General features: G+C 36.4%; 5 protein-coding genes across 6 annotated transcripts in view; 3 read left to right on the plus strand and 2 right to left on the minus strand.

Annotated features, from left to right (window-relative positions):
- The window catches only part of LOC132060030 (nuclear pore complex protein NUP93A), a 43,171-nt gene extending 23,559 nt beyond the window's left edge, over positions 1-19,612 (minus strand). The window contains exons 1-15 of the mRNA XM_059452889.1: positions 19,418-19,612; positions 18,282-18,373; positions 17,557-17,623; positions 16,483-16,542; positions 15,561-15,650; positions 15,066-15,335; positions 14,074-14,169; positions 13,846-13,980; positions 13,424-13,477; positions 13,190-13,273; positions 12,134-12,220; positions 11,158-12,057; positions 10,570-10,751; positions 10,149-10,440; positions 8,838-8,990 (exon numbers count right to left, since the gene is read on the minus strand). Coding sequence (XP_059308872.1) covers positions 8,913-8,990; positions 10,149-10,440; positions 10,570-10,751; positions 11,158-12,057; positions 12,134-12,220; positions 13,190-13,273; positions 13,424-13,477; positions 13,846-13,980; positions 14,074-14,169; positions 15,066-15,335; positions 15,561-15,650; positions 16,483-16,542; positions 17,557-17,623; positions 18,282-18,373; positions 19,418-19,519 — 2,589 coding nt within the window. The 5' untranslated portion in view covers positions 19,520-19,612 and the 3' untranslated portion in view covers positions 8,838-8,912. The remainder of the gene's footprint in view (positions 1-8,837; positions 8,991-10,148; positions 10,441-10,569; positions 10,752-11,157; positions 12,058-12,133; positions 12,221-13,189; positions 13,274-13,423; positions 13,478-13,845; positions 13,981-14,073; positions 14,170-15,065; positions 15,336-15,560; positions 15,651-16,482; positions 16,543-17,556; positions 17,624-18,281; positions 18,374-19,417) is intronic.
- Positions 230-1,915, plus strand: LOC132060031 (zeatin O-glucosyltransferase-like). Its single transcript, XM_059452890.1, has one exon. The coding sequence runs from the start codon at positions 346-348 to the stop codon at positions 1,900-1,902; it is 1,557 nt and encodes a 518-aa protein (XP_059308873.1). The 5' UTR covers positions 230-345; the 3' UTR covers positions 1,903-1,915.
- On the minus strand, positions 2,319-4,005 carry LOC132061534 (zeatin O-glucosyltransferase-like). Its single transcript, XM_059454329.1, has one exon. The coding sequence runs from the start codon at positions 4,003-4,005 to the stop codon at positions 2,572-2,574; it is 1,434 nt and encodes a 477-aa protein (XP_059310312.1). The 3' UTR covers positions 2,319-2,571.
- Positions 13,617-27,900, plus strand: part of LOC132061535 (calcium-transporting ATPase 4, plasma membrane-type) — a 47,498-nt gene continuing 33,214 nt past the window's right edge. Inside the window, exon 1 of the mRNA XM_059454330.1 lies at positions 13,617-13,622. The gene's annotated coding sequence lies outside the window, so the exon portion shown is untranslated. The remainder of the gene's footprint in view (positions 13,623-27,900) is intronic.
- LOC132060029 (uncharacterized protein At2g39795, mitochondrial) lies at positions 21,309-27,871 on the plus strand. Of its 2 annotated transcripts, XR_009415869.1 has the most exons (4): positions 21,309-21,534; positions 25,988-26,319; positions 27,411-27,677; positions 27,771-27,871. XR_009415869.1 is itself a non-coding variant. In XM_059452888.1 (3 exons), exons 1-3 carry the CDS (start codon positions 21,418-21,420, stop codon positions 27,583-27,585), a joined length of 624 nt encoding a protein of 207 aa, XP_059308871.1. In that variant the 5' UTR covers positions 21,309-21,417; the 3' UTR covers positions 27,586-27,871. The 2 variants fall into 2 exon arrangements, 1 of the variants encoding a protein (XP_059308871.1); XM_059452888.1 differs by having other exon boundaries at positions 27,411-27,871.

The raw sequence follows: 27,900 nt of genomic DNA on the forward strand, positions 1-27,900 counted from the left end.
ATAATGCTTACTATTAGTGGTTACAATATATCCTCTCTTACCTCCATACATTTTCAAAGGTCTGGATTTGCTATCCTATCCTCTTACACACATATACACTGACACATGATTCAAGCAAGTCAAAAGCAGTGGCGAGTTCAATTGAATTTGCTTTAATTGTTCAATTTATAAACACTTCAAGAACTACTTTTTATGGATGGTACTTGGTAGTCAAAATTTCCAAGTCGTTAGGTTGAAGAAATACAAAAAGTTTGAATATATAACCTTGCTTCTTCCAAGGCACAAGGTCAACCAATAGAGAAGGAGGATCCGACAAAAGTACGAAATTCCGATCTTTCTACTTCCATGTGTAGCTATGAGAATTTACCAAACCATGAACTTGCCAACTTGAAACAAGATCATGAAGTAGTTTTAGTCATGGTTCCATTTCCAGCTCAAGGCCATCTTAACCAACTTCACCAACTTTCATGTTTAATCTCCTCCTATGGTCTTCCTGTCTACTATGTTGGCTCGGCCACACATAATCGCCAAGCCAAGGTTCGGGCCAACGCCTTAAATCCTTCAGACATAGCCAAAATCCATTTCCATGACCTCCCAACTCCTGAATTTGCCTCACCACCACCTGGCTTTAATGCCTTAAGCAAATTCCCGTCACATCTTCAGCCATCAGGGGATGCTTCTATGCTTCTTCGCGAGCTCATTGCTTCTTTCATACGCGATATCTCCGCAAAATCAAGACGAGTTGTCGTTGTGCATGATTCTTTAATGTCCTACAATGTTCAGGATGTTTCTTCCTTGCCCAACGCAGAATCCTATATATTTAATTGCATTTCAGTGTCCACTTTGTACTATTTCATATGCCTATTTTATGGGATGTCTGTCCAACTTGGAGAAGAATTGCTTAAAAAGCTACCCTCCCTTGAAGGAATTATATCAGATGAAGTCACGGAATTTACAAATTCTCAGAATCCATATATGGATATTAGATCAGGTGATATCCACAATACAAGCAAAGTAATTGAAGGCAAGTTTCTTGATTTGCTGGCACAAGCAGAAATTAATCAGAACAACAAACAATGGGCAATTGGACCAATTCGGCCTACTAAACTCGATCATATCCCACATAGGAACAATATATGTTTGGAGTGGCTAAACAAACAACCTCCGAGATCAGTTCTTTATATATCTTTTGGAACGATGACTTCTTTTCCCGATAGAGAAATCAAGGAGCTCGCGATGGGATTAGAACAAAGCAAACAGAAGTTCATATGGGTGTTGAGAGATGCCGATAGAGGAGATATCTTTACTGGCAAAGCTAGAAGAGTTGATCTGCCAGAAGGGTTTGAGGAAAGAGTAAAACATGTACGCTTAGTGGTAAGAGAATGGGCACCACAACCAGAAATCCTGGCTCATTCGTCCACAGGCGGGTTCACAAGTCATTGTGGATGGAATTCTTGCATAGAGAGTATTACTATGGGAGTGCCAATAGCTGCTTGGCCTATGCACTCTGACCAACCATATAATGGTTTCTTGGTGACTGAAATATTGAAAATAGGCCCGCTTGTTAGAGAGTGGGAGAAACGCGAGGAGCTAGTAAGTGCATCCACCATTGAGAATGTCGTGAGCAAATTGATGGCATCAAAAGAAGGTGACGCGATTAGGAAAAGAGCAGAAGAAGGGAGAAGCCGTAAGGCGGTCCACAGAGAAAGGGGATGCTTCTTGACTAGAGTTGGATTCTTTTATCGCGTATATCACAAGATAGAATTGCTTTTCACCAGAATTTTAAAGTATTTTGGTTACTTTTCATATTCATTTAAGTTAACCTGTCACTTATCTACTTCTTGGCTCAGACTAGTTTATACTAACTTATACTTCTTTGATATTGGAATGTTCAGTATCTGACTTTTTATGGCTATCAGTGAGATGATTGCTTTGTGTTCCTCTCTTAACAGAGAACTAATTTGGTTCTAACTATGCAGAATACAGGGTTCACGGGGAGAATGATCTTTGAATACATTTCTTAGTTGTTTGCATATGCTAAATTTTTTGTCTCCATATGTCCTATATTAGACTGTTATATGACAAAAGACTTTGTCCATAGATTCCGATGTCCGTCGAAAGGTTTATTATAAAACAGTTGACTCTTGTCCTCTAGAACTTCTTAGGAATGAACATGATTGGAAAACAAAAACAAAAAAATCTTACCTATGTGCTTTGAACTTGTGATATTTACAAAATCTCTTTTGACATATATACTTCTGATCAAAATTATCTGATACAAAAATATATTCTTGGGAAATGTTTTATTATGTTACTAATTGTTCTTGTCAATAAATTTTACAAAGTATTCTTCAGGAATCTCAGATATTGCAGAATTGCACCCTTTCTTTGACTACCAGAGTTTGTCTACAAAATTATAATGAACATACGTCTATGATGATATAGATATGTTGGGCACGAACTTATCTGAACCAAAAACAGAAATTCTGAACAACTAAAGAACTTGAAAAGGAAAAAAAGACTGAAGAAACAAGCAAGAACCAGTGCAACGTTATTGTGAAAAAAACGAGTCTATCTTGTGACATGGGCAATGAAAGAATCCAACTCCAGTTGAGAAGCACCCCCTTTCTCTGTGGACTCCCTTACTGCTTTACCTAATTCTTCTGATCTTTTCCTAGTCTCATCGCCTTCTTTTGATGCCATTAACTTCCTCACAACATTCTCAATGGTAGATGCACTTACCAACTCCTCGCGTTTCTCCCACTCCCTCACAATCAGGCCTATTTTCAAGATTTCCGTCACAAAGAAAGCATTAATTGGTTGTTCAGAGTGCATAGACCAAGCAGCCATAGGCACTCCCATAGTGATACTTTCTATGCAAGAATTCCATCCACAATGACTCATAAACCCACCGGTGGAAGAATGAGCCAAGATTTCTAGTTGTGGCGCCCATTTTCTTACCACTAACCCAACCCCGTTTACTCTTTCTTCAAACCCTTCTGGCAACTCAAATCTTCTAGCTTCGCCGGTAAAGATATCCCCTCTATCGGCATCTCTCAACACCCATACGAACTTCTGTTTGCTTCGCTCTAGTCCCACCGCGAGCTCCTTGATCTCTTCATCAGAAAATGTAGTCGACGAGCCAAAAGATACATAAAGAACTGATCTCGGAGGTTGGTTGTCAAGCCAATCCAAACATTTGTTTCTCTTATCTGATACATGATCTAGTTTAGTAGGTAGAATAGGTCCAATTGCCCATTGCTTCTTGTTTTGTGTACTTGCAAATTGTGCCATCAAATCAAGAGAAGTACCTTCAAGTACTTTGTTTGAATTGTACAAATCACCAGCTCTAATATCCTTATACTGAAGCTGAAAAGCTACTAACTTGTTAATCTCTTCTGGTGCATCAGCTTCAAGTGAGGGTAACTTTTTAAGTAAATCTTCTTCAAGAGGAATAGGTATTCCCTTAGGTATGCATATGAAACAACAATACATAAAGAAAACAGAAACACAGTTAAATATATACGATTCAGCATTATGCAAGGAAGAAACATCCTGAACATTATAGGACATTAAAACATCATGAACGACAACAACTCGTCTTGATTTAGACGAAATATCTTTAAGGAACAAAGCAACAGGCTCGCGAAGAAGCATGGAAGCATTATAAGATGGCAAGAGTTGAGCTGGGAATTTGCTCAGGGCGTTAGGGTCAGGTGCAGGGGAGGCAAATTCAGGAGTTGGGAGATCATGGAAGTGGATTTTGGCTATGTCTGATGGATTTAAGGCGTTGGCTCGAACCCGAGCTTGAAGATTATGAGTAGCTGAGGCAACATAGTAGACAGGAAGATTATATGATGAGGAGAATATGCAGGCAAGTTGAAGAAGTTGATTGAGATGGCTTTGAGCTGGAAATGGGACCATGACTATAGCTACTTCATTTTCTTGTTTCTTCGAGTTGCTACCGAGTTCAAGGTTTTCAAGATTCTCACTGCCGATATCCATGGAGAAAAAACAGGTTCTGAGAATTATATTCTCTTGGGAATTGAAGACTTTGCTGATTGTCTTCTATAAAGTTTTGTACTGAAAGGGTTTATATATACATATATACAAAATACAAAGAGCTTAGACTGTCAGGACTTTTCTTCTTGTCTGTATGCAAAGATGCACATGCACAATGACGTAGATCATTAGGTCACATGATATTAATATTTATTCAATTGGATGAGAAATGAAGTTGAATCATTTGACTGCCGTGCACTCCAAGTTCATTAATGTATTGCATCTATTAACAGGCATAAATCAAGTTCTTATTCCCTTTTCTTTTTTTTTTCACTGAGGGCCACCTTAAATTTTCTTTCTCCATTGAAAACCACCAGCCACCTAACAAGCTTCTCGTTTTTTAAATGAACTAGATGATGGCCCAACACAAAAAATAGTATCACACTTTTCTTTTTTACTGTCTAAAAAAGAATGATATATATTTATGTTTAGAAATCACTTGAAACTTCACCTTTTACATTTAATGAAATGATTTAAATCCACACGAATATCCATGACTTGTTTTAGACTACAAGTTTTAAAGATCTTCCCTTTCTTGCCTAGTCAAACTATGTCACATAAATTAGGACAGAGAAAATACCTTTTAGTAATATAATTATAGAATTTTTATTATAGAAAGTATTATAATTCAATTAATTGAAAATATCAATAAATTGTTTTACTTAGTCCGCTTCTCCCATATATGACTTTCCTGGTTTGGTTCGCTAATTGAAGAATTTGAAATACACCTTCTCTTACCGAGTTTCATGTCATCATCTCTTTCTACTCAAAGAACAATGAAAAGCGCTTTCATGTGTTAGCATCTGTTGTAATCTTAAATTTTTAAGTATAAACCAACTTCATTGTCACACCCCAACCTTGGGGGCGTGGCGCGACCCTAAGACCGGAAGGGCCGAGCGAACCAACCGTGATATCTAAACTCGTAATATGAATCATAGGCCGACGAGGCGGGCTCGAATAACAATAGCAAGAAGTATATCATAACAACCCCGCAGTTAGAAAAGGCCCAACAACACATATATATGCATTACATGGGCCAACAAGGCCACAACCAAGAAAGACAACTAGTCGAAAGTTTGCACAAGGCCAAACGCAATACCCGTACACCGACCGATAGTCCGTAAGCCTCGAGAGCACTAATATGCATCAACCTGGTCGGGATAAGGCCCCGACGTACCCATAGCCATACTCGATATATATATATGCATGCATCCTATTTAATGACTCGACCAAGAACTCCTAGAATGGAGTGCGAACATCCCCGCCGAACTTTGGTATCCTAATGAGAAAGGTACAACAATCCGTCTACCGTACCCGTGGCATGATCACAAATAAGACAAAATGCGTCGGTATTTAAAAGATGTACCGAGTATGTAAGGCAATAAGCATAAACATAACATAAGCATAAGAGATACAAATAACTTGGGAAAAGATGTAGAGACAACCTGAAACTCTGAACGAGGCCACTGAGGGCGACCATAATCATGATATAGATGTAAATGCATGCCCCTAAAATCATTCCTCACTGTGGAGGCATATATCATATCATATAACAATAATAAATTCCTTTGTGGGGTGAGCTCATCATCATAACATCATCTCTCGCCCAACCGACTGGCAACGTACGCAAATGCGCCTACGTGCCTACGCGGCCGCCTATAACACGCTCCGTAAAGAAAGAAGTACATCTAGGTGCACAGCTACGTGCCTACCCGGCCGCCTACAACACGGCTCGATAAAGAAAGAAACATGTCTAGGTGCACATATAAGTGCCTACCCGGCTGACTATAGCGCGGCTCGGTAATGAAAATAAATACATATATATAAGTGCAATGAAAGACTGACCTCAGAAGAAATATCATCGAAAGAGTCAGGGTGACCTATCGTCGTTATCCTCCGACTACCTTTATTGTCGCTACGTTTATCATTATTTGATCATTAGGCCAAAGAAGTAAAAGTACAAGGAAACATCTTGTTATGAATTATTCACGAAGCCAAAGTTAGACAAACTCTTATGAAATATGATCGACACAACTTTTATCGGAAAGATTGTGCCAATGAGAGGTTCGTCACCTTGGAGCAATAGACAAGAAGATAAGGATTAACTCAATTAAAGGGAGTACCATAACTAATATCATTCTTCATTCGATAAACAAGAGGGATACGAAATGTGAAAGGTACTTCAATACAAGCTATTCATGAGAAAAGGGTGTTTTAACCATTCGGGACATAATCGACACAAGTTGAACGGCAAGTCTTTAATCGATAGCCAAAAGGAGATGTGGACCATAATTTGGTACAAGTCATACATGAGTATGTGTCACCAATTATCATGGAACGCGATCGATCCAAGTTAGCGGAACAACTTTTCAACGAAGGTCATTTGAAATCTAGTCATGCCACAAAGAGAATAGAAAGCCCCACATACCTCGTCGACGGAGTTATATACATTTCCCCGTCCTCGAACGTCTTACGAATGATTTCCTACATAATACGTACTATTCAAGATCAAAACCAAGGTCATAGCTTATAGAAAGCTTCATTTAGACATTTAATCGAGCAACTCATGGGCGTGAATTTATAGGACTTTTTGTAGCATAATTTCCTCGTAAAACGCTACCAAATTCCACTTTTCTACTCCTCCTCGTCAATACGATCCAATCCATATCAACAAAGCTTCAAACAACACGTTAAAACCACATAAAACAGCCCAACTATAAAGCCAAGTCTATAAGAGTTCACAAGAATTGTCAAAGCTTATTCTATGGGGTTTTCACCAAATTTCTAGCTTTAATTACTTGTAGAAGTTCAAAGAGATCAAAAGAAAGTTAAAATATACCTTAAATGATCAAAATCACTCCAAACTCCAAGTTACTTCAAGGTGAAGTCCTTATCCAAGAAACAAATTAGCAAAAAAATCACAATTCCGTAGTTGTCATGTTGTTCTTCATGTTAAAGTTGATAGATTTGCTCTTGGTTTGGATTGAGATTGATGGAGGATTAATTGGAGAGGGTTTGAGAGTTTTACAGGTCATGTATGGTGAGGAAATGGAGAAAAAATAGTGAAGAGGGTCTTTTATATAACTTGAAGTGAGCAGCCACCGACCTTGGTCATGTTCCCGTGGCAAGGGGCCATGCCCCTTCGCTAAAATGCGAATATCTCTCTACTCCGATGTCATATCGACGAACGGTAAAATGCAATGGAAACTAGACTCATAGACCTTCGATTTGGTAGGTGGATCACCCCGTAACTCTAAGTAGACTGAGAGAAAAGCTCCGAGACATCTGACCCAAATTTCAGTGAAATTTACAAACTTAACTGGCGACGCCCTTTGTCGACTTCGTATTACAACTCGTTTGACTTCCAAACTTAACAAGAGACCATTATACAATTCAAACACTTCATATCATTACTTGCTTAGCATGTAGAGCACTCCTAATCTCACCCAAAAGTACAAGTTATCGTATTCCCAACTTGCCGACTTTTGACGAAACTCATGCTTCTTTGATTCATTCACCCTCCAAATCTTCCGTCACTTACTAATATTGTTTATAGACTCTTGTAACCATTTTTATTAATAAAATCAATCCCTTTTATCCTCAACATAATTTCTTTTTGAACTTACGTCGACTAACTCATGATGCTACTTTAACATGCGAAAATCCGAGGTGTAACATTCATCATTTTAAGAAAATATGTGTATACGTTTCTTGACCGTTTATATTTCATCTTCTTGATGTTATTACTCATTATTTGTGTGAGACGTATGTGTCTAAAATTAGTGCATTTCTATCCTTACCCAAAATTATAAGTTTTAAATCTTTTGGTGTTATGACTTCTTTAGCGATTTTTGTGTTCAATTTAAATCGTTATTTCTTTTTTCCTGAACTTCTCTTCTTTAAATTTTTCTCTAATCGTACCTTTACCATTTTCTGAACTTATTATCATTATTTAAATGTTCTTTTTTTTTTTTTTTTTTTTTACAATTGTCTCCTACTTCTTCACGTAAACCCCGCCTTAATTTATTTATTTTTTGCAATTGTCTCCTAATTCTTCACATGAACCCCACCTCAATTTTTTTTTAAAATTAATATTATAGGAGAGTGGGTTGACAATCAAACCCACTCTTCTATAATAGTTATTAAAATTTTAGTTTTCAACTTAAGCCACTCTTTCTTCAAAGTGAAATGGTTGCTAAAAGAAGCAATTGCTATGGTCAAGTATCAACCATAAAAGCAACGACTTTGGTCTAGTGGTAAGAGCATAATATGCGACGTGTGAGTGAAGGGATGCAGACAAAAATTTGACATTTAAGCAAGGAAGAGTAAAGGGACATGCTCATTATCCACCGTGTTTTGACCCATGCATCACTAGACCTCGAGGACTCAGAGATAATGTCTTAGTGATACTTTGTATCTCGTGTGCTTATCAAGAAATGACTAATCTATAGAACATTAAAACCTCAAATACTGCACCGTGTTAATCCACATTGCAGAAAACACTACGCTTACAAGACAACACACCTCATCACATATAAACCTGTTACACTTATCATTAAGTACTAGAAAATTTTGAAACCAATGCACGGGAAGACTTTGCATCTAAGGTCAAAAGGAGAGACATATCTCGACTGTCTTGCAGAATGCCATTGTGGACACCAATATCGGTCGGTCCAAGCATAATCTCTAAGGGTTCATTTACCAGATTACACCTATAAGATGTAACGACTAAGCAAATACATCCAAGATGTCCACCGATTTCAACAGGCTTGGACCTGTTCAACTATCTTTGTACAATGTTGAACGTTCTAAAGTTAACCACAGCAAAGGCTGACTGTGATTCTTCAACTTCACAAACTGCGAGCAACCTTGTCATACAGATCACGAGGCCAGTTCTGATTCAAATTGCTTGCAAGGAAGTTCGCGATCTGCAGAACCAAATTCACATCAATTATCACAAGAAGTTTGACTTAATAAAATGATAAGAATCATTGTCCAATATATGCATTGTACAACATCACTATTAGACCATCATGTTGAGTAATCCTATTTTGTCAAAGAAACCCTAACCCAAGTAAAGAATTTGTTGACATTTAGAAAATAAGAACAAATTCCCACAGATGCGTTAGATAACATCTCAGAAATAAACATCTTTTGGAAAAGAAAAACAAAAAGAAGCAACACGACATCTTTAGAAATAAACACTGTATTAGCTGATATTTTTTATCTGAGTTAGTCAACGAGATTCAGAAGCAAAAGCCAAACCGTAAACACATTGTTCATGATCAGTCTCACATGTAATCTATCAACAAATATTGCTACATCTAAATAAGAGGAATAAATTCCAGCTCAGTAATTAAACTTCAAGTACACTATCAATGTATTACAATTGGTTTAACTGTATATATCCTTACTTATGAACTCAAAGCATTTAAAATGTTTTCCTGGATTCCAATTGGTCACTTAAAAAGAAGGGAAAAGGGTTGTTTCTCAAAAAAAAAAAAAAAGGGAAAAGGGTCACAAATACCCCCTCTAATTTGGGAAAAGGACTAAAAATATCCCCCGTTACGAACTTGGGTCAAAAATATCCCTCCCGTCATTAAAGTTTTTAAATATACCCGTCTTAACGGAAATCCCCAAATTTGCAACAGAGGATAATTTTTAGCCCTTTTCCCAAAGTAGAGGGGTATTTTTGACCCTTTTCCCTAAAAAGAATACTATTAATCAGGGAAGAGTACATGTACATTACATTTTTGATAGATAACATCCAACGTACATTCTTTTTTTTTTTTTTTTTAATATACCAAGTCGCTATTCAAGAGTTTTTTTCTTCTTCGTTAGATTAGATCTTCATCATATTTAGCTAAAATCTGAACTTAGCAATGCATATCATGAAGGACATACACACAACATAACTGGAAATAATCAACAAAGTAGGCGTAACGCCAACGGGAACCTGAAGAATTTAAAATCAAATTGCACTACATTCAGAGTCTAAGGAAATTAGAAGAAAAGCCACTGAGCAAAGAGCAAGAAAAGGCAAAATGGAAGAAAATGAACATGAACATGTATGCTGTAAAAACTACCTTGGCCCTTAAAGCACGAAGTGACCCATCAGTATCTCTAACATTGTCCAGACAATGAAGCGCAACTTTTAGGAGGTCTGGTACACAAGCTTGGACATGATGAGACAAATTTTGAAAGACATCCGTGGCGAAATCTGGCGTCCTTGGATCCAAAGGAAGGAATGGGAGCTTCGCCACTTCCTTTATAGCATCCAAGTGATTACCAAGTCTTGCAAGCTTATGAATGGATAGCACAGCCTCCAGCTGTCTTAGAACAATTTGCTGCGCCAACACATTTTCTCTCTCTTGGGGACTGCACAAATGGATGAGATTAGGCTTCCATTCCAGAACAGTAAAGAGGCATCCAAGAACATCATCATAAGAAACGATTTATAGCCACCCAGCAGCTAATGTTTGACTACTGGCCAAATCTGCATATTACCTGATCTCAGGGTAATATTTGAACATCTCCAGGATCTCATTTCCTGAAAGAATGAGCCCAGAAGTACGGCTCTCCCCATCCAACCTTCCACGCGCCAAGGCACATATTGCATCAGAAAGGCACTTGTTGATCGTATCCAATGCAGCTGAAAATGCCCCCACTCTCTTCTGAATCTCGATGGACTGGAATGTTAAAGCGCACAAAATTCATGAATTGAAAACACGTACATTAATGAAATTTATTACTTTATCAAAAAAAAAAAAAAAATTCACTACTACATCAAGAATCCCTAAAGGGATTATGCCCATAGCTCAAGACCACCAGGGTTATGATAAGGTGTAGAAGGACAATTGTCTTTTATCTACTGATCGATCAACTCAAACTACATGAAGACATTATTCACTAAGCACAACAATTGCCCAAAAAATAAAAAGACTTCAAATAGATTCCCTGCTATAGAGATAATATACTGTCATTGAATGGAGAAAGGAACACTTCACAATGATTATTGTGTCTTACGTTGAACTGCACAAGTTAGAGTGATAAGTTCATTAATGTCACTATGTAAAAGAAGAAAAAGAAGATTACCTTGTCATAAAGCCCCGCATCCTGATACTGCCGAGCAGCTTCAAGCAGAAAATGTTGTCTTGTCTTTTCATCAGTCAAAAACCTCCCAAGTTGGCCTTCTTCTCCAGTACCCCTTGGACCAAGTAAAATATCAATACCACCATCTCGGGACAAAAGCTCTGTAAGAAGTTGTTTCAACATTGAGCTCCTTTGCCTTTGCTGATCCATATTACCACGTCCACTCCACGACAACTGCCCGCCACCAACTGCTGCTGCAGCTTGCACATAGTACTCCAATGCCATTAACAGATCACCATGACGCAGATAAAATGATCCATACTGCCTAATTATGCTAGAGGCTTCAGCAAAAGCATCCATGACCCCAAATTTTTGCCCTACTCCTGTACCTTCGGAGAGGATCCCATAGTCCGCTAAGACAATAGACATATGAACAGCATCTACATTATATCCTTCGTCACCCATGTCCTTGGACAAATATAAGACGGCTGGAAGAAGCTGGATGCTTAAAAGTAAAACATATGGATAAACCAAAGGATCCTTTCCATTCTTAGTATAGTGAGATGGCTCAAACTTGTTTAGGTAAGCTTGCAAATCATCCAAAGTGTAGGGTGCCAACCCCTCATTTAGGACAACAGAAGATCTGCCAGGAGACTCCCGCACAGCAGATAATTGGAACCACAAGAAATCCTCTATAGTAGAGAAAAGTGTAGGGAATTCTCGAAGAAATCTGTCAATTTGCCTGCGAGAACCAGAAATTATGGTGTAGAGTAGCAATTTTTTCTTATCATATGTGGGTCGACCTCCTCGATCACCCAACCTAAACATCTTCTCACATTCTTCTGAAGCAACTGCCGCCATCTCTGCTGATACCATGCCTCCAGTCGACATCCACTCTGTAAGCTGCAAAAAACAGGGACTCTTGAAATGAAAGAGAATAGACAACGTATATGAAATATGCGATCCACAGAAAACATACCAGCGGAGCAAACTGGTGGGACATGCGAGATTGTTGGGCAATCTCTCTTGCTTCATTGTAGTAGCCAGTTCTCATGCAAAAGTATATCTATTTTAAGATACAATAATCCAAATCAGTTTGAGCTACACATTTTCTTGGTAAAGTTAATGGTGCAATAAAAAGTTCAAGCAGTTGCAAAACCACGGTAAACACAGAAGTATGCACAATTATAGATTAGAATAAGTCATGACCAAGACCAATACCTTCTACCTGTATTTCTTTTTTCTATACTACTAGTTGTTGGTGGGAGATAGCAGGTGCCTCATGGAATTAGTCGAGGTGCACGGACGCTGGCCCGACCACGATGGTTATTAGAAGAAACTACTACCTTGTTGCTAGATTGATAGTAGATGAAAAATCTAAACAAGAAATCTAATTATCAACTGTGAAAATAGCACAAGATTAGAGTAGAGAGACTGTGAAAACTTTTTGTGCTGGTCAAAGCAAGAATATAACAAATAAAGGAACCAATTGTGAATTTAAGATAGAAGCATAAGCATGAGCCAGCAAAAATTGGAGGAAAAGCACCCGGTGACAAAAACGGTTATTAAAAACAATATAAGAGAAAAGAAAAGATCTCTTGTTAATTCAACAAATTCTTAAGAGAAATTTAAATCTTGAAGAATCATAAGACCAACCACCCACAAAAAAACAAGAAAGTGAAACTACTACTTATCGCACAAAATATTGCTCAATATATGCTTATAAAAAGAACAGATCTGGTCAATTTCTTTCCAAATCACAAGGAAGTGATCTCATTTGCTATACAGTATTACATGAATACACAACCTGAAGGTTTTACACAAGGAATGGCAATTCCTAAAATACAAGAACATACAAGACTGGTGTCATAAATTGCACATATGAGTAAATAGATTGATCTAAAACCATTATTGAAACATCGCCTATCAAAAAAAAAAAAAAAAAAAACAACTTAATGGAAACATCTAATAGTTCATATTAAAATGCAAAAGCCAGCATAGTGATAGTTGTGTAATTAGAGTAAAGCATTCAAACCTGTTGCCAGGTGGTATCAACGGGAGGCTGTCTACGGGCATCAACCGTATCAAAATCAAGAACCCCATAGTCCCTTAGACGGATCTGAGGTAAGGAACAACAATCAGGCAAATCAGTCATGGAAACTGAAAAGTAATCAGCAAAAATGCTATAATCATGGAAAATGATATACACAGCCTCCAAAAATGTAGATTGCAGATTAATAATGACATTTTATAAAGATGCCAGACTAACCCTGAGAAAGGCGCGGATTTTCTGCAAATTACCAACAGCACCACCAAGTGCGGCCTACAATAGTCAGCAGGACCATCAGTAATCAATAATGTCAATTTCAATCAAATTGGTGACAATTCTTGACAAGGCGAAGAAACCGCTCTCCCGCCATTCACCACTCACCGCAGCCCCCAAAAAAGAAGAGAAAAAAAAAACCAGAGTTTTTCCTTTTCTTATTGGCGAGTAAGAAGATGACAGAATATGAATAGGACCAAAAGAGACTTCATAAATGTTGAAATCAACAAGCTATCCTTTAGTCAAATTGAAGACCCAAATTAACAATACACTGAACAGATCACGAATTGAATTGACAAATAGAACATGCGACGGAGTAAATCATAGAAATGCTCATCAAATGACTAACATCAACCATAATTCATTACCTGGGCAGGATGGGCTTGAATTGTCTCCATGATGTACTTCTCGTGACCCCATTCAAGGTGGCGTCTAGCTCCAATTACTAAAGACATTTTCTTTGAAACATTGTGTTGGACAGCTGAATCTTCACCAGTCAGAGCCTGTTACAAATTTGTTAAATGATAACTAGTTGCACATAGAAATGTTAACAGCATAAGATTCAAAGATTGCAAAAGTCAAGTTTGACACCATACCGACATTAGATGCCAGATCTTCTGAATGCCAACTGACTTCCCACCAGATGCAGTAAGACCCAAACTTTCAAGAGCACGATTAAAAGCTGTAGCAGGCTAACAATAATCACAAGAAATTAATCAAAATTCTAACATAGTATGACAATTCTTTAAAGCAATCAACAAGACCATCCAATCAAAAAAATCAGCATAGTGAAACAACAAATGGACACCAAAGGGAAGGCTACCAAAGTCCAAATAAGAGGTCAAAGTGAAAATATGAATAAATTCTTAATTTGACCCATCAATATTAAGCTTTATCTAGTTAGGGATTGCTTGCTTGTCCGTTGTCCAACTGCAATACAAAAAATACTCTCTCTGTCCAAAAAGGAATGATGGGATTTGATGCACGCCGGTTGAAGCATCAAATTTCCGGTGTACGCTCGAACATCAATTCCTTAAATTTTTTAATGATCAGATAAATCTATTTAGAAATAGCATACAAATACCACAAAATTAACATTTGCTATATTTGAAAATACTTTGAAATGTTTGGAAAAGCTGCTTGACCCTTCAAATAGTAATAGCATCATATGAAGTAGGACAAGTATATTATAACATTACATCCTGCATATCACAATATTTCACTTTTGCTTGTGTTGTCCACCCTTCTCGCGTGCTCTTTTTTTTTTTTTTTCCCCCTAATATACTACTATTTGTCCAAGAAAACTACATAAGCGATTCAAGCATATTTTCCCCTTTGACCTTTGTTTAGATGACTGGATAGAATTCCTAGAATTTACGTACTCTGTAAGCATTCCCTTTTGAGTCCCCACGTCACAGACTCACAATGTTCGTGTTCTTTTATAGGGGAATGCAAGAACTGGCGTTTTAGTCCTCTAATTACTTATTGTAGCAATAAAAGATATAATCACCAAAACTAAATAGAAAAATCTCAGTGGCTTCACAGGAAGGAGGAATCAAGCCGTGAAGAACCAATATGCAGAACTTACTTTAAAGGGTAAACCACGTTCTCTTGCACTAGTAAGATTCTTGACAACTTCTCCATATGCAGCAGCCTTTTTCTCAACGATGGGCCTATTAGCTAATGCTAAAGGCTCCACGCCAGCTGGACCAGACGAAACCTGAGGGCTGTATGTCAAAGATGCTATTTGTCCCTGCCGACCACCTAAAGGGCTTGATTCACTGATATTTATCCTAGGTAAGGTTGAAACTCGGCTTAGGCTCTGGAGGAAGTCTCTTTTTTCTTTCTTCCAGTCGTTCTGTAACAAAGAGTTTCACAGTGCACCAAACATTTAAAATAAGCATAGCAAAGGACAACAGAACCAAATAGGATAACTTATCAAATAATTGATGGCCTCTAGGTATAACAACACTGCGTCAAGCTTTCAAGTCGAGCTTACACAGTTATTTTAATTAAGCATCAAAGGATGTTAGCAACTCACACCACAAAGATCATCATATGAAAAGCAGCTGGGTAAACTAACCTCCAAAACTTTCATCATGTAATCATTGAAATTTTTTAGGTTATCCTTCTGAGCTTCTTGAACCGCAGAGACCATTGCCATTTCATGGATCTGTTTTGCACCATTCCAACGTTAAAAAGAACGAGCATTATTAACCTTTACGCAATGAAGTGCATATGCTGAAGCAGTTGTATACTACAGAAGTGTCACAATTGGGCAATCAAACTGACAAAGAAAAGAAAAAATCAAAACTGCAGAAAAGGAAATGAAATATCTTCAGACAATGATGCATTTCAAGCAATACAAAAGGTAACACGTCGAAAATGCTAACAAAAATTGCTTTACTCATTGCTGGGACGGAGAACACAGCAGTAGGTAGAGAAATGCTGATTACCAATAAGAGTATATTGATTGGCTTACAAGCCCATTGCTTTCCTATGCTTGTCTTATTGGTGTCAAATGGTCCTGATATCCTAAAATTTGGCTGCCCTTCGGGGTCACCCGATAAAATTGGAACAAAAAGTGAGATCATAAAATGATCTAATTACCGATAAAAACCAAAATCCTACTGCAGCTGATGCTTCTTCATGTTGATCACCACTTACTTATTCATGATGCTTCAACATTTTACCTCTAGACATTACCTTGCCAGTCAAGTCACCCTATTTTTTTTTTTGATGAAGAAGTCACTCTATTTTTTATTTTATTTTTGAGAATGGTAATGTAGTCAAGTCAAGTCAACCTAATTGAATCTGCTTATCTTACTCCTAACCGTTTTACCAATATTACAATGACCAATCTCCAAGAAGTGGACAGATCGAGTTGACACATCATTTATTTCATCTACATTATGTGAATAAACAACCAAAAGACATAACAATAAATGCATAATGATAGTAGTACTTACAAAGAACGACATCTGCACATTAAAATATAAAAATACCTGTTGCAAATACTCTTCAACAGTTGTTGCCTCTGCAGGAAAAACATCTTCAAAGGTTGTCTGGTGAGGAAGGAACAGAGAAATGGAAAGAAAATTAACAAACGCTACAATCAGATAAAACTATCAGGGAGAATCTTCTAACACAATTTCTCACCAGAATTAATTTAGAGCATCAGTGGCAAAAAAAATGCTCCTTTAGATGCTTATTCAAGAAAAAAAAAAAAAAAAAAAAAAAAAAAAAAAGTAGAAACCCTTATTTTTTATTATTATATTTAGAACTTTTTTTGGATAGGTATTATTATATTTAGAACTACAAATTATAATTCCAATTTGTGTCCCATTACTATGAGTTAACTCAGTTAAATGATGGACAAATGCAACAAAAGGATAGTAGTCATGCATAATATTAGCATAGTTCTCATAGCTTTTTCCTTAGCACAAACACCATCTGACAAACACTTGGCACAACTTAAAGTAAGCCTTATATGACAAACACCGTAGCCTTCTTGTTATCTTGCCATAAACTAGATATATCCAAATCTTCCAAGAGCATTTGGAAGACAATCCCTGCAGTGATTTGGTGGGTCATAGAGAGAGAGAGAGAGACGAGAGTGTTTGAAGACAAGGACAACATCGTTAATCTTTTTTTTCTTTTTCTTTTTTTTTTAAGTGGAAATGTAAGAAGAACAACATCATTAATCTCAAGCTTAAGTGTATATCCGTGCTTAGTTTTTGGTTCAACAAAGCCCTGAGTCTTGATTTAGAGCCGTTGGCAATTGTTGACTTTCTTAACTCTTTACACATGTTGTAATAGTTTTGTTTTGTATGTGCTTTTCATTAACACCTTCTTAATGCTGGAAGTAAGACTCGTATGGAAGACCAAATACTCACTTTGATATTGTTTAATAAACATCATCATCAACAATACATCTACCATATCTTTAACTTTTTCATCCATTACCTCAAAACCATTCACATGTAATCATCTGGTATATGTATAAATTCTCAAAATGGAGAACTATCACAAATAAATAAATAACTTGGCAAGGCTCTAAAAGAGAAGGAAAACTGTACCTTTAACTCAAAAGACTTAAGATCACGGGCAAGCTGCTCCGCATTGATGCCCTCACGAGCTAGTAGCCTTTCAAGGCAAATGAAACAAACAATAAGACAGTACACAATCAACATTTCCGTTACTTCTCTGTTTCCATATTCCAACCGCTAACCCTTCATCTATTGAAAATGTATGCAAATGGATTACAAGTAATAAGACTCCAAATATGGTTTGGAAAAACAGATGGGGGAGTATGAAACAAACCTATGTTTGTAAACTACTGAAAGGAACAGGAAGAAAAGAAAATAAGGAGATAAAGAGGGAGAGACATAAGGTTTTTATTTGATGACCGATAGGCAACCCTTTTGGCCAACTAAAGCTTGCGTAAACTCAGGGATGGTAGGCCCACCCCCTCTACCCTTCTCTACTTAAATATTGGACTTACTTCACTTAGAACAAAGCTCGAACTTGTGACCTAAGACGCAAGTCCCTCAACCTTTGACAATTGAGCTAACCCCTGAGGGCGGGAGACAAAAATAAGGTTTTCATCCTGATATCTGAAGCTAAAAAGAACGTGAATCGACTTTTGTAAAATCCTGATATACAAAAAGTACCACCACAACTTGCAACTTTACTGTACTAAAATTCCAACTGAATATAGCTAAAATTCATACTCAAAAATCACTAACAACAACAAAAAAGGAGGATTTTAAAACTACTAGTACAGCAAACGAACAAAATGTACCTGGTAGCTGCAATAGATTGAGTTGGAGCTTCAGTTCTTAAAGTTTTTGCCTTCAATTTCTTCGTTAATGCTTCCAATTGATCAAAATTCCTCTAAATTTCCAATCAAAACAAATATTACTCCACCTTTTTAAACTATCAAGAGATAATGGTAAAAAAAACGCACCTGAAGTATCACTTCATTGCCAATTTCCTACCTAAATTATGAACTATTCCTACTTGAACTATCTCCAACTATTTATCAAGACACATAATGAAGCTGACTAGACCAAGTGTTTGAATACAATGGCCAAAAGGCATGTGACAGCTTAATTTGCCCATAAAATTTCATCCACGTGGCAGCTAACTCAGTAATTTCACACAGAGACCAACACATGGAGGCCCATAAAACCCATAAATAATAGACAAACAAATATGCGTGACACACACTTTCTGTGTGAAGCTTTCATCCTAATGAATCAAAGCGAAATGTTTGATTCCATCAATTATAATCGGAAAAAAAAAGGCTCACAAGACGTTTGTTAAAGCCAAAGAGGTCTTCATTTTCATTTTTTTTATCAAGCAATTGTAATTAAAAAATTTCTAGATTCCCGTGTTATTATTATTCAGATAAGAATCCTCATAAGTGTTTTTTATAAATAGTTAGTGATAGTTTAGGTAAGAAACGCAGATGCCTAATAGTTCAGGTAGGAAACTCGCAAAAAATGTGATACTTCGAGTGTGTGTTTTACCATTATTTCAACTATCAAATGTACAATAATAACGAAAATCCAAACACATTACAAAAAAAAAAATGAAATTTCAGATGGAAAATAATGATTTTTTAATGGAACCTAAAATTCGTCCACATGTCAGCTGACACGTTAATTTCGAGGTGTATAGTGATAAATAGTTGGTGATAGTTCTGATAGGAAACGCATACGCCTAATAGTTCAGATAGTAAACTCGCAAAAAAAAGTGATACTTCGAGTGTGTTTGTTAACATTATCTCAAGTATCAAATGTGCGATAATAATAATAATAATAATAATAATAATAATAATAATAATAATAATAATAATAATAATAATAATAATAATAACGACAATCCAAACACATTACAAGAAAAAAATGAAAAATAATGATTTTTTAATGGAACCTGAAGAGGAGGGAACTGAGTAGAAGGAGCAGCTTGTTCTAGAAGCTTCGAAGAAGAGTGTAGAAGTTCACTCCATCCACTCATCTCTATATCCTTCGCCATTGTTGTTGTGCTTTGAGGAAGAGAGAGTTTTTGTGCTTTGCTTATACAAAAGCCCTAATTTTGAGCGGTAAAGTTGAGTGCTTTTTGGTTTTGATTCTCTACAAGCGAGCACACTGTAAGTAATTTGGGGTGATTTACATGAATAGCCCCATATAAGATTTCTTTAAATTTTGGACCCGCTTAAAAATTATTTAAACGACTTCAGGAATAGGTTTGACTTTTTTTTTTTTTTATTACGGAAAGTGAAAGTTGTTTGTTTAGTATAAGTCTTCTGACATCGGGTGCTTACACCTTTCGCCTATCGAAGTTTTGTTTAAAAATCTCATTAAAAAACTTGTATAGAAAAGAATTTCCCGCGGCGCAACAGTTCTTCCATGCCAATTTAGTTGGCCCGCGTTGCTATTGGCATAACAACCGATACACCATAGGCTAGCGTAACCCAATCTTCTCATACTAGGGAAACAATAACTCCGTTTCAGAAAAATCAGTGGACAAAACTTTTGTTGCACATTAAAAACTTTATTGATATTTTGGAGACATGAGATGATGCCCGAACTTCATGTGTATGTGTTTGAATTTTATGCCTGAAATTCAGTCATCTCATTTTTCATTGTCGATAATTCTATCACATTGGATAAAAATATTGAAAGCTTAATCTTAAACGATCAAAATTCAAACACGTATATCAAAATTTTGCTTAGTTCTAAATTATGTGAAATTATAACTTGACAAGTCAAATTTCAAACGCATATTTTTAAAACATTGCACTTAGGCATGTAAAAAAGTTTTAAAACGGTTTAAATTTGCAATTATTTCCAGTTTCCCCACCAAAACAATTAGGCAGAAGAAATTGCACGGTTTCCCTTCAAATGGGCTGCTCTTTAATTTTTGCTCTTCGCATTCCCTTAGATTCAGAAAGAGTATCTAGTCATTTGCACACTTCTTTAAAAAATAATAAATTTTAGGTAAAAATAGATAAGTAACTATCGCTAATTAAATAGATATTGAGATTTAGTCACTTAATACAAAAATAAGGTTAATTCTTTCAATTCAGTAAGTGGCCACTATTTTTGAATCAAAAAGTAAAGACTAAGTGGACATTCTTTTTTTAATCAGAGGGGATTAAAACATACAAGTTCTTTTACAAATTAAAGTCACATGGGGCATAACTAATGAAATATTACCATGCGCAATATAAGTAGGCGTTTGGATATGCGATTTGAAATCATGAGATGAAACCAGCGTTTGGACATGCATTTCATCTCGGTTGTTTGAAACCTCAAATCATCCAAAAAGGCATGATTTGGGGTTTCAAAAAATTTAAATAAAAATTTTGACCCATAAGTCTATATTTTGTAAAAAAAAAAAAAAAAAAAAAAAGACCCATAAGTTAGTAGATATCTTTAACAATTACTCCCACCGACCATTTACCAATCTCATTAACTTCCATCAACCTTTATTATATCTATCAACCTCTATTTATGTCTATCAACCTCATTACTATTCATATTAAATTTTCATTTTTATTAAACTAAAATTTGATTAATTGGTATTGTATTTTTTAAAAAGCGCCAATAGCGTATTAACGACTTACTCATTTTAGTAAGAACTATAGAGTGTGTTGATAGTTTTCACAACTTGTGAAATTTTTATATCAATAAAAAAAATATAACTTAAGATATCCAATTTGTATGTCCAAACATGATTTCAAATCATGGTTTCCAAACGGCTCCTAAATATATGCATTTCTTTGCTGTTAAAGGCCAGCACATAATAGGGCCAAAAGTGCAAATGACCCAAAAAATTAGGCAGTTCTTCAAGTGCCTGAACTTTGAACTGTTTGTTCTATTCCTGTGGGCGCACCCACTATACCATTATTCAGTTCAAAATTTCCAAGAATGAGGAAAGTGCCAGCCGTATTGAGGCAAGCTCGTAAAGCTATTTTTGGAGATTTGGATTTGCTTAAAGTATTACAATCTGAAATCAACCATGAACTCTCCCTTAAACCTTTTCAGGTACTACATTATTTTTCTCAAAAAACCCAATTTTTTTCTTGGTATTTTTTTTCCATTTTCACCCAACTTTTGGTATCATATGAAGTTGATTTTAAAAGGGTTTAATGGTATATTTGAACAAATACAAGATATGGGGTTGTGGGAATCATTGTATTGTTTCAGTATTTTTTGAGTATTTTATCATTGTGGAGTTCTACCATTACTTTTTCCCCAGTATTTTTTTGTCCATTATATGGAAATTGTATTAATACTTTCACCCAAATTTTCAGGTAACATTATTTGCTTAAAAAAAGAACCATTTTTTTCTTGGTATTTTGGGTCCATTTGATGGAAATTATCTTCATATTCTTTTTTCAAACCCAATTTGTGGTACTCTTTAAATTGATGTGAAGAGGGTTTAATGGTACATTTGAACAAATAGAATATATGGGGTTATGGGAATCATTATATTGTTTCAGTATTTTTTGAGTTTTTCTATCATTGTGGAGTTCTACCATTATTTTTATAAAAATACAATTTTTATGGAAATTATCTTCATACTTTTTTACACCCAATATTTGGTATCCTATGAAGTTGATGTTAAAAGGGTTTAATGGTATATTTGAACAAATAGAAGATATGGGGTTGTTGAAATCATTGTATTGTTTCAGTATTCTTTGAGTTTTTCTATCTTTGTGGAGTTCTCCATTATTTTTATAAAAATCCAATTTTTGTGGAAATTATCTTCATACCTTTTTACACCCAATATTTGGTATCCTATGAAGTTGATGTTAAAAGGGTTTAATGGTATATTTGAACAAATAGAATATATGGGGTTGTGGGAATCATTATATTGTTTCAGTATTTTTTGAGTTTTTCTATCATTGTGGAGTTCTACCATTATTTTTATAAAAATACAATTTTTATGGAAATTATCCTCATACTTTTTTACATCCAATATTTGGTATCCTATGAAGTTGATGTTAAAAGGGTTTAATGGTATATTTGAACAAATAGAATATATATGGGGTTGTGGGAATCATTATATTGTTTCAGTATTTTTTGAGTTTTTCTATCATTGTGGAGTTCTAAATTTTTATAAAAATACAATTTTTATGGAAATTATCTTCATACTTTTTTACATCCAATATTTGGTATCCTATGAAGTTGATGTTAAAAGGGTTTAATGGTATATTTGAACAAATAGAATATATGGGGTTGTGGGAATCGGTAGGCATTATTTCAGTATTTTTTTTTTAGTACCCTTTTATTGTGGAGTTCTACCATTTCACCTTTCCTTGTATTTTTGGTCCATTTTATGGAAATTAAATTGATAGTTTTGCACACTAATTTTGGTATCACTTGAATTTGATATGAAAAGGGTTCAAAATAATATTTTTTGAACAAAAGGAAGGCATGGAGGTGTGGGAATAATTATATTGTTTTTGTTTAGATGGAGTAATATGGTTAGTGAGGATTCACATAACTGACCTCAACTTGGTTGGAACAGAAGCGTAGCAGTTATTATTTTTGTGTTAATATCGTTGAGTACTCTATCACTGTGTTACTGTAATCAATACTTCTTTACTAACTGCTCTTTGCCAATCATATGTAATTTCAGCTAACTCTTTTTGTTTCCTTATCTTTTTTCATTTTTCGTTAGTTTTCCATGGCCAGATTTGACCAAAATGTGTGCGTTTTGGTTTGTTCTGATATAGAGTTATCTTTTGGACTAAGAATGTTATCTAGCAAAATATGTATTAATTTCTGCCGTTGTTCCCGGATTCCAGGAAAAACAGGCTGCATGGAGAGTTCTAGTATGTCATATGCCCATATTTTATAGTATCTCTTAACTTTGTTCCATCTTAAAAAATGTTTACCTGAATCCCGATTGGTCCCACCACTCCTACTAGTTTGGAATTGAGGGATAGTTGTTGATGTTGTTGAATTCCAACTGGTAAGACAATGTGAACTTTGCTGTCACAAACAAGAGATTACTCCGTTGATCTTAGTGTAATAGCTTCAATCTTTGTTAATCAAGAATAACCACCAAAATTGTAGGGGTAAGAGAACACAACCACTCTCCATGGTCCCAGAAGGAAAAATGTATCAGCATCTCATTGACAAGTATCTAGACTACCTCTTCCATTGTTTGTTGATTAATCAAGAAAGCAACTACCAAATCGCCACTGGGATCGTTGAGGCCCCATGAAGACGGCTCTACTTCACTGGGAAGACGTGATACTCATTAGCGAGCGTCTGGTGACCAACGATTCTGGATTCCCCTGGCTTTCTGCCATATTCTGCACTAGTCCGTCCAAATGGTCGACCTTGCCATCAAGTTGGGTCAATCGATCCTTGAGTGTTTCGTTAACAATAGCCGCCGCTGACAGAACTCCACTGCTATCGTCATGTACATGGTACAACAAGAAGAGAATTAGCAGAAACCGAAAGGTTTTTACCCAAAACTCCGCTCCGACAGCCGGTACGGGACTGAGGGACTTTGGGAATAGTGAACCAGATTCAAGGATATAGGCCAATCGAAAGGAAGATGGTGAAAGACCGCTACAGAGAGACACTCGTTCAGGCCTTAGTCTCATTCGAAAACAAAAGTGGATGGACCTTCCTCAAGAAAAAAGCCAATCTGATTTCGGGGGACATATAGGCGGAGAAGGGCTAGGAAACTATAAGGTCTCGTAGGAAAAAGACAAAACATAGGTAGGGTGCCACGCGGAGTGAAGGTAACTAGCCAGGTGCAATTGTAGGAAGCTCTATTACGAATACAATCCCCCCCCCCCCCCCACGATAAGACTGATCATGCCCTGCTGCTTGGCTTGGAATCAAACTACAGCCTATCGTGCCCTTTCTTCATTCCTATATAGACCCATATTCCTATGTTCTTCCAATGTTTACTGTATTACTGGAATTCCTATTTACTGAACCATATTAAAGAAGCTACTTTCTTTCTGGCTTTTATACCCAGGTATAAAGGGATAGACGGTCTAAGAGAAAGCCAAGAAAGAACACATACCTATCACTTTTGGAAGGTTTAGAAACCTCGATTCATCCGACTCAAGGAGAAAAAGAGAAGAAGATGGGGATGCCCCCTCATTCCGTTTTACCTATGGCATGATGCTCATGGCAGCTTATCTCTAATTGGATATGTCTAGAAAGTTGTCCGCTCCTTTTCTCTGGTTGTTTAGTTTGATTTGTCTCATTGTGAAGGCCTTAACATCCTTAAGTTGAAAGTGATATATTGAGACATTAGTTCTGCCTACATGAGTTTCACAAATTATAGCCAGCCAAAGTCTGGAAAAGAATTACAGTTGCAGTAGGTCAATAGCTAGCATAAAGATATTCGACTTATGATGAATACTCTGACATTGTATTTCTTAGGAGACAAAGGGTTCATATATTCGATCCTAACTAGTTCGAGGTTGAACAGTAGTTGATTGACTGAAAGTGGTATTTTCAGGTGATCGGGTTACACCATATTTCATTATATAGTTCATCATACTCGTAGTGTTAATCTGATGCAGTAGTTTTAGCATGCTTTTTGTCATAAGAAATGAAGTAGCTCATTCAAATATTCATTTGTTAAGCTGGGTAAAAACAACTCGCTAATAATAGGGCATCAAAATGCTATCAAGTTAAAGCATGCGAAACGGAGAGAAAAACCAACAGCTATACTAATAGCAGTAAAACACTTGGAAACCAAAGCTTATATTAGAGATAACTCTCAGTATTGTCAATGGCTTGCTTAAAGCGCCCTTAAGCCCTAAGGCGAGGAGCAAAATATGTTGAGCGCTTCGCCTCGCCTAGCGGGCACTGCAATGTCCTTATCAAGGCTCTAAGGCATACTTTTCCTTGCCGATGACTGTAATCCTAAAGAAGCGACACTTAACAATTGATATTTCACTTTATCATAATTTTTTTTCAATTTCATTGACCATATATTGATTATTCATGCTAATAATCTTCAGTCTTGCACTAAACGTACATATTTGTATTTTTTCTCCATTTGTACCTTTCTTCATTAAAGCTCATGCTTTATTTGCACTTAAAGCCCCAACGGACCTTAAAGTTTTCTCGCACTTTTTGCCTTTGATAACACTGAACTCTGTTTATGTATCCCACAAAGTCGTCTATAGTATGACAGAGTGTTCTTGCAACAAATATAAAAGGTTCCGTTTGTTGGACGGAAGGAAAAAATAAAAGGTATTGAATCAATTTGGGATAGAAGAAGTGCTAATGGTTGCTGCATTCACATGTCTCATACAAAATTTGTTCCATCTGTTTCTCTGTTGTCTTTTTCCCCTTCAATGGTAGTTGAGTCTATAGAAGTTGAAATCTTGGAAGAACTTTTATTATGGTCTCATCCACCGTGCTATGGGTAACTAATGCTGCAATTTATTGTTTTTCTACGGGAAGACCTGAGCACTTCTTAAGTTTTGTTTTCTTTTTCTTATTAAAGCAGAATGATGAAAGTAGAAGCTTTGGAGATTTTTTCGTAGACTGGGATTCACCACAATCCCAAGACGTAGTTCTACGCAGGAGATGCAAGTCAGGGGAGGAAGTTGCTGTTTCTGCTTTATTGGGTGCTGAGGGCTCTAATGAAAATGTTAAATTTCCCAGGGAAGCTTTTATGAAAGTAGGCGTGAAGAAGCCCGGCTTGAGATCCATCCTACAGTTTGATTGTGTGGCAACTGCACAAATTGGTGATGACTGTAGCTTTGAGATTCATAATGTGAACTACATTCCATCATCCGAACTGGATTCTTCAGCCCGCAAAGGTCCCTCGGTCAGGTACGTTCGTCTTCTTTAGAAGCAATTTGACCAATTTAGGCTTTGGGGAGAGTGGGGAGCTCAGCTTTGGACTCATAGGTTTACTGCAGTTGGACTTCTTTTGTTTTTATCTTCCAAATTTGGGAGAACAACTTGCTGTCCTTTCAACATATATGCATGTCAGCATGTGCCTTTTTCCATAAATTCTTCATTGCTTCTTATGAAACTCCTTGAGTTTTACATGCATGCCTACCCCTTACTTCACTATACGATGATATCTAGCTTATTTTGCTGAAGATGTTAGAGATGGTGAGATTTGCTAAATTTCTTTATCCTACTTCTTGTCCAAAAGTAGATTTTACTATATTGGTGAGTAATATGTCAACTATAGAGTTGAAATGTGCCTCGTCTTTTTTTCCTTTCAAGGAGAAATAATCAGGAGATTGTTGCATGCTTTTCTCTTCGATTGCAGTGTCGGTGAAAGAAAGTGTTCAGATTATCCTTGGAATTATTAGTTTAGTTCATAATTTTCCAAGCTGGTACTTAATTTCGGTGTTAGAATGTTTGCTTTTTATGTTGGTCTTGCTTTCTTATGTTGGTCCACCTCGCCCACCCACGTCATGATGATTTGCCATCGGAGTAATTCATTTGAACACTTAAAAAGTGTTGAAGGTATCGTTGGAACTATTTGTTTGCTTTTTTGGATTCTTAATTTGTACCTCTAGTTTGAGCAGCCAAGTCATGAAGGTCTGCCCTGGGAGTTCTTTATAAAAATGATTAAAATCGCATTCTCAGGAGGTGGGAAAGAAGCTGTTGAACTTCACGGCTAGAAGCTTTTTTATACTATTCATTTGCTCGAATCAAGAAGCTATTTGCAATCCTCTATTTTTACATTTTTGGAAATAATGTTTCCCACGTCACTTTCTTGTGCTCTCATTGCTTCTTCTTAGCAATTTTCTCGTCTGTTTCTCGAGATGCTTTCGATATTTGTGCGTGCCTTTTGTTGCTCCAATGGAACGATTCTTCTTGGCTTATTTTGTGAAAATCACAAATCTCAAGAGTTGCCAGTTGCATTTACTTATTGTGTTCCTCTTATTGTGTCCCTTCTTCAGTTTTTTCAGTGCATTAGATCAGACTCTTCAAGAAGAGCTCTACAAATATCTAGAAGCAAGAGGAGTTGGTCTAAGTTTCGCGCATTCGCTCTTACTCCACCTACACAAGAAGGAGCAAGGTCAATATGTCGACTGGTTGCACAAATTGCAAGCTATTGTAACACCAAGTGAATGACGCGGAAAACGCTCCATGCAGGATATAGATATTTGACTTGATTCAATTCATGACATTAAGGCGCTGATTGCTGGAGGGAAAAACATCTATTGGTTAGCTTGCAACTTTTGCTGGTTTCTGTATGTTTTATTTATAGTAAACCCCTTCTCGTTATACTGAAATAGAGATCTGATTTAAACGGCCAGGCACAACTAAATAATGGAATTCTCTAAAAAGGTTCAAGAATTGTAAGTTGAGTGGACCTACATAATTTTGTTGAAAGAGGAAGGGGCACTTGATGTTTTGATATTACTTCTTTGACAAATTTGATCATCC

This window comes from Lycium ferocissimum, chromosome 6 (genome assembly GCF_029784015.1).
Source record: "Lycium ferocissimum isolate CSIRO_LF1 chromosome 6, AGI_CSIRO_Lferr_CH_V1, whole genome shotgun sequence".
Lineage (NCBI taxonomy): Eukaryota > Viridiplantae > Streptophyta > Magnoliopsida > Solanales > Solanaceae > Lycium > Lycium ferocissimum.

Excerpts from the sequence above, each read along its gene's own strand:
- LOC132060031 (XM_059452890.1), top strand. The coding sequence starts at position 346 with ATGTGTAGCTATGAGAATTTACCAAACCATGAACTTGCCAACTTGAAA.
- LOC132061534 (XM_059454329.1), bottom strand. The coding sequence starts at position 4,005 with ATGGATATCGGCAGTGAGAATCTTGAAAACCTTGAACTCGGTAGCAAC.
- LOC132060029 (XM_059452888.1), top strand. The coding sequence starts at position 21,418 with ATGAGGAAAGTGCCAGCCGTATTGAGGCAAGCTCGTAAAGCTATTTTT. Across the intron at positions 21,535-25,987 it reads TCTCCCTTAAACCTTTTCAG|CAGAATGATGAAAGTAGAAG; the intron begins GTACTACATTAT and ends TTCTTATTAAAG. Across the intron at positions 26,320-27,410 it reads CGCAAAGGTCCCTCGGTCAG|TTTTTTCAGTGCATTAGATC; the intron begins GTACGTTCGTCT and ends TCCCTTCTTCAG.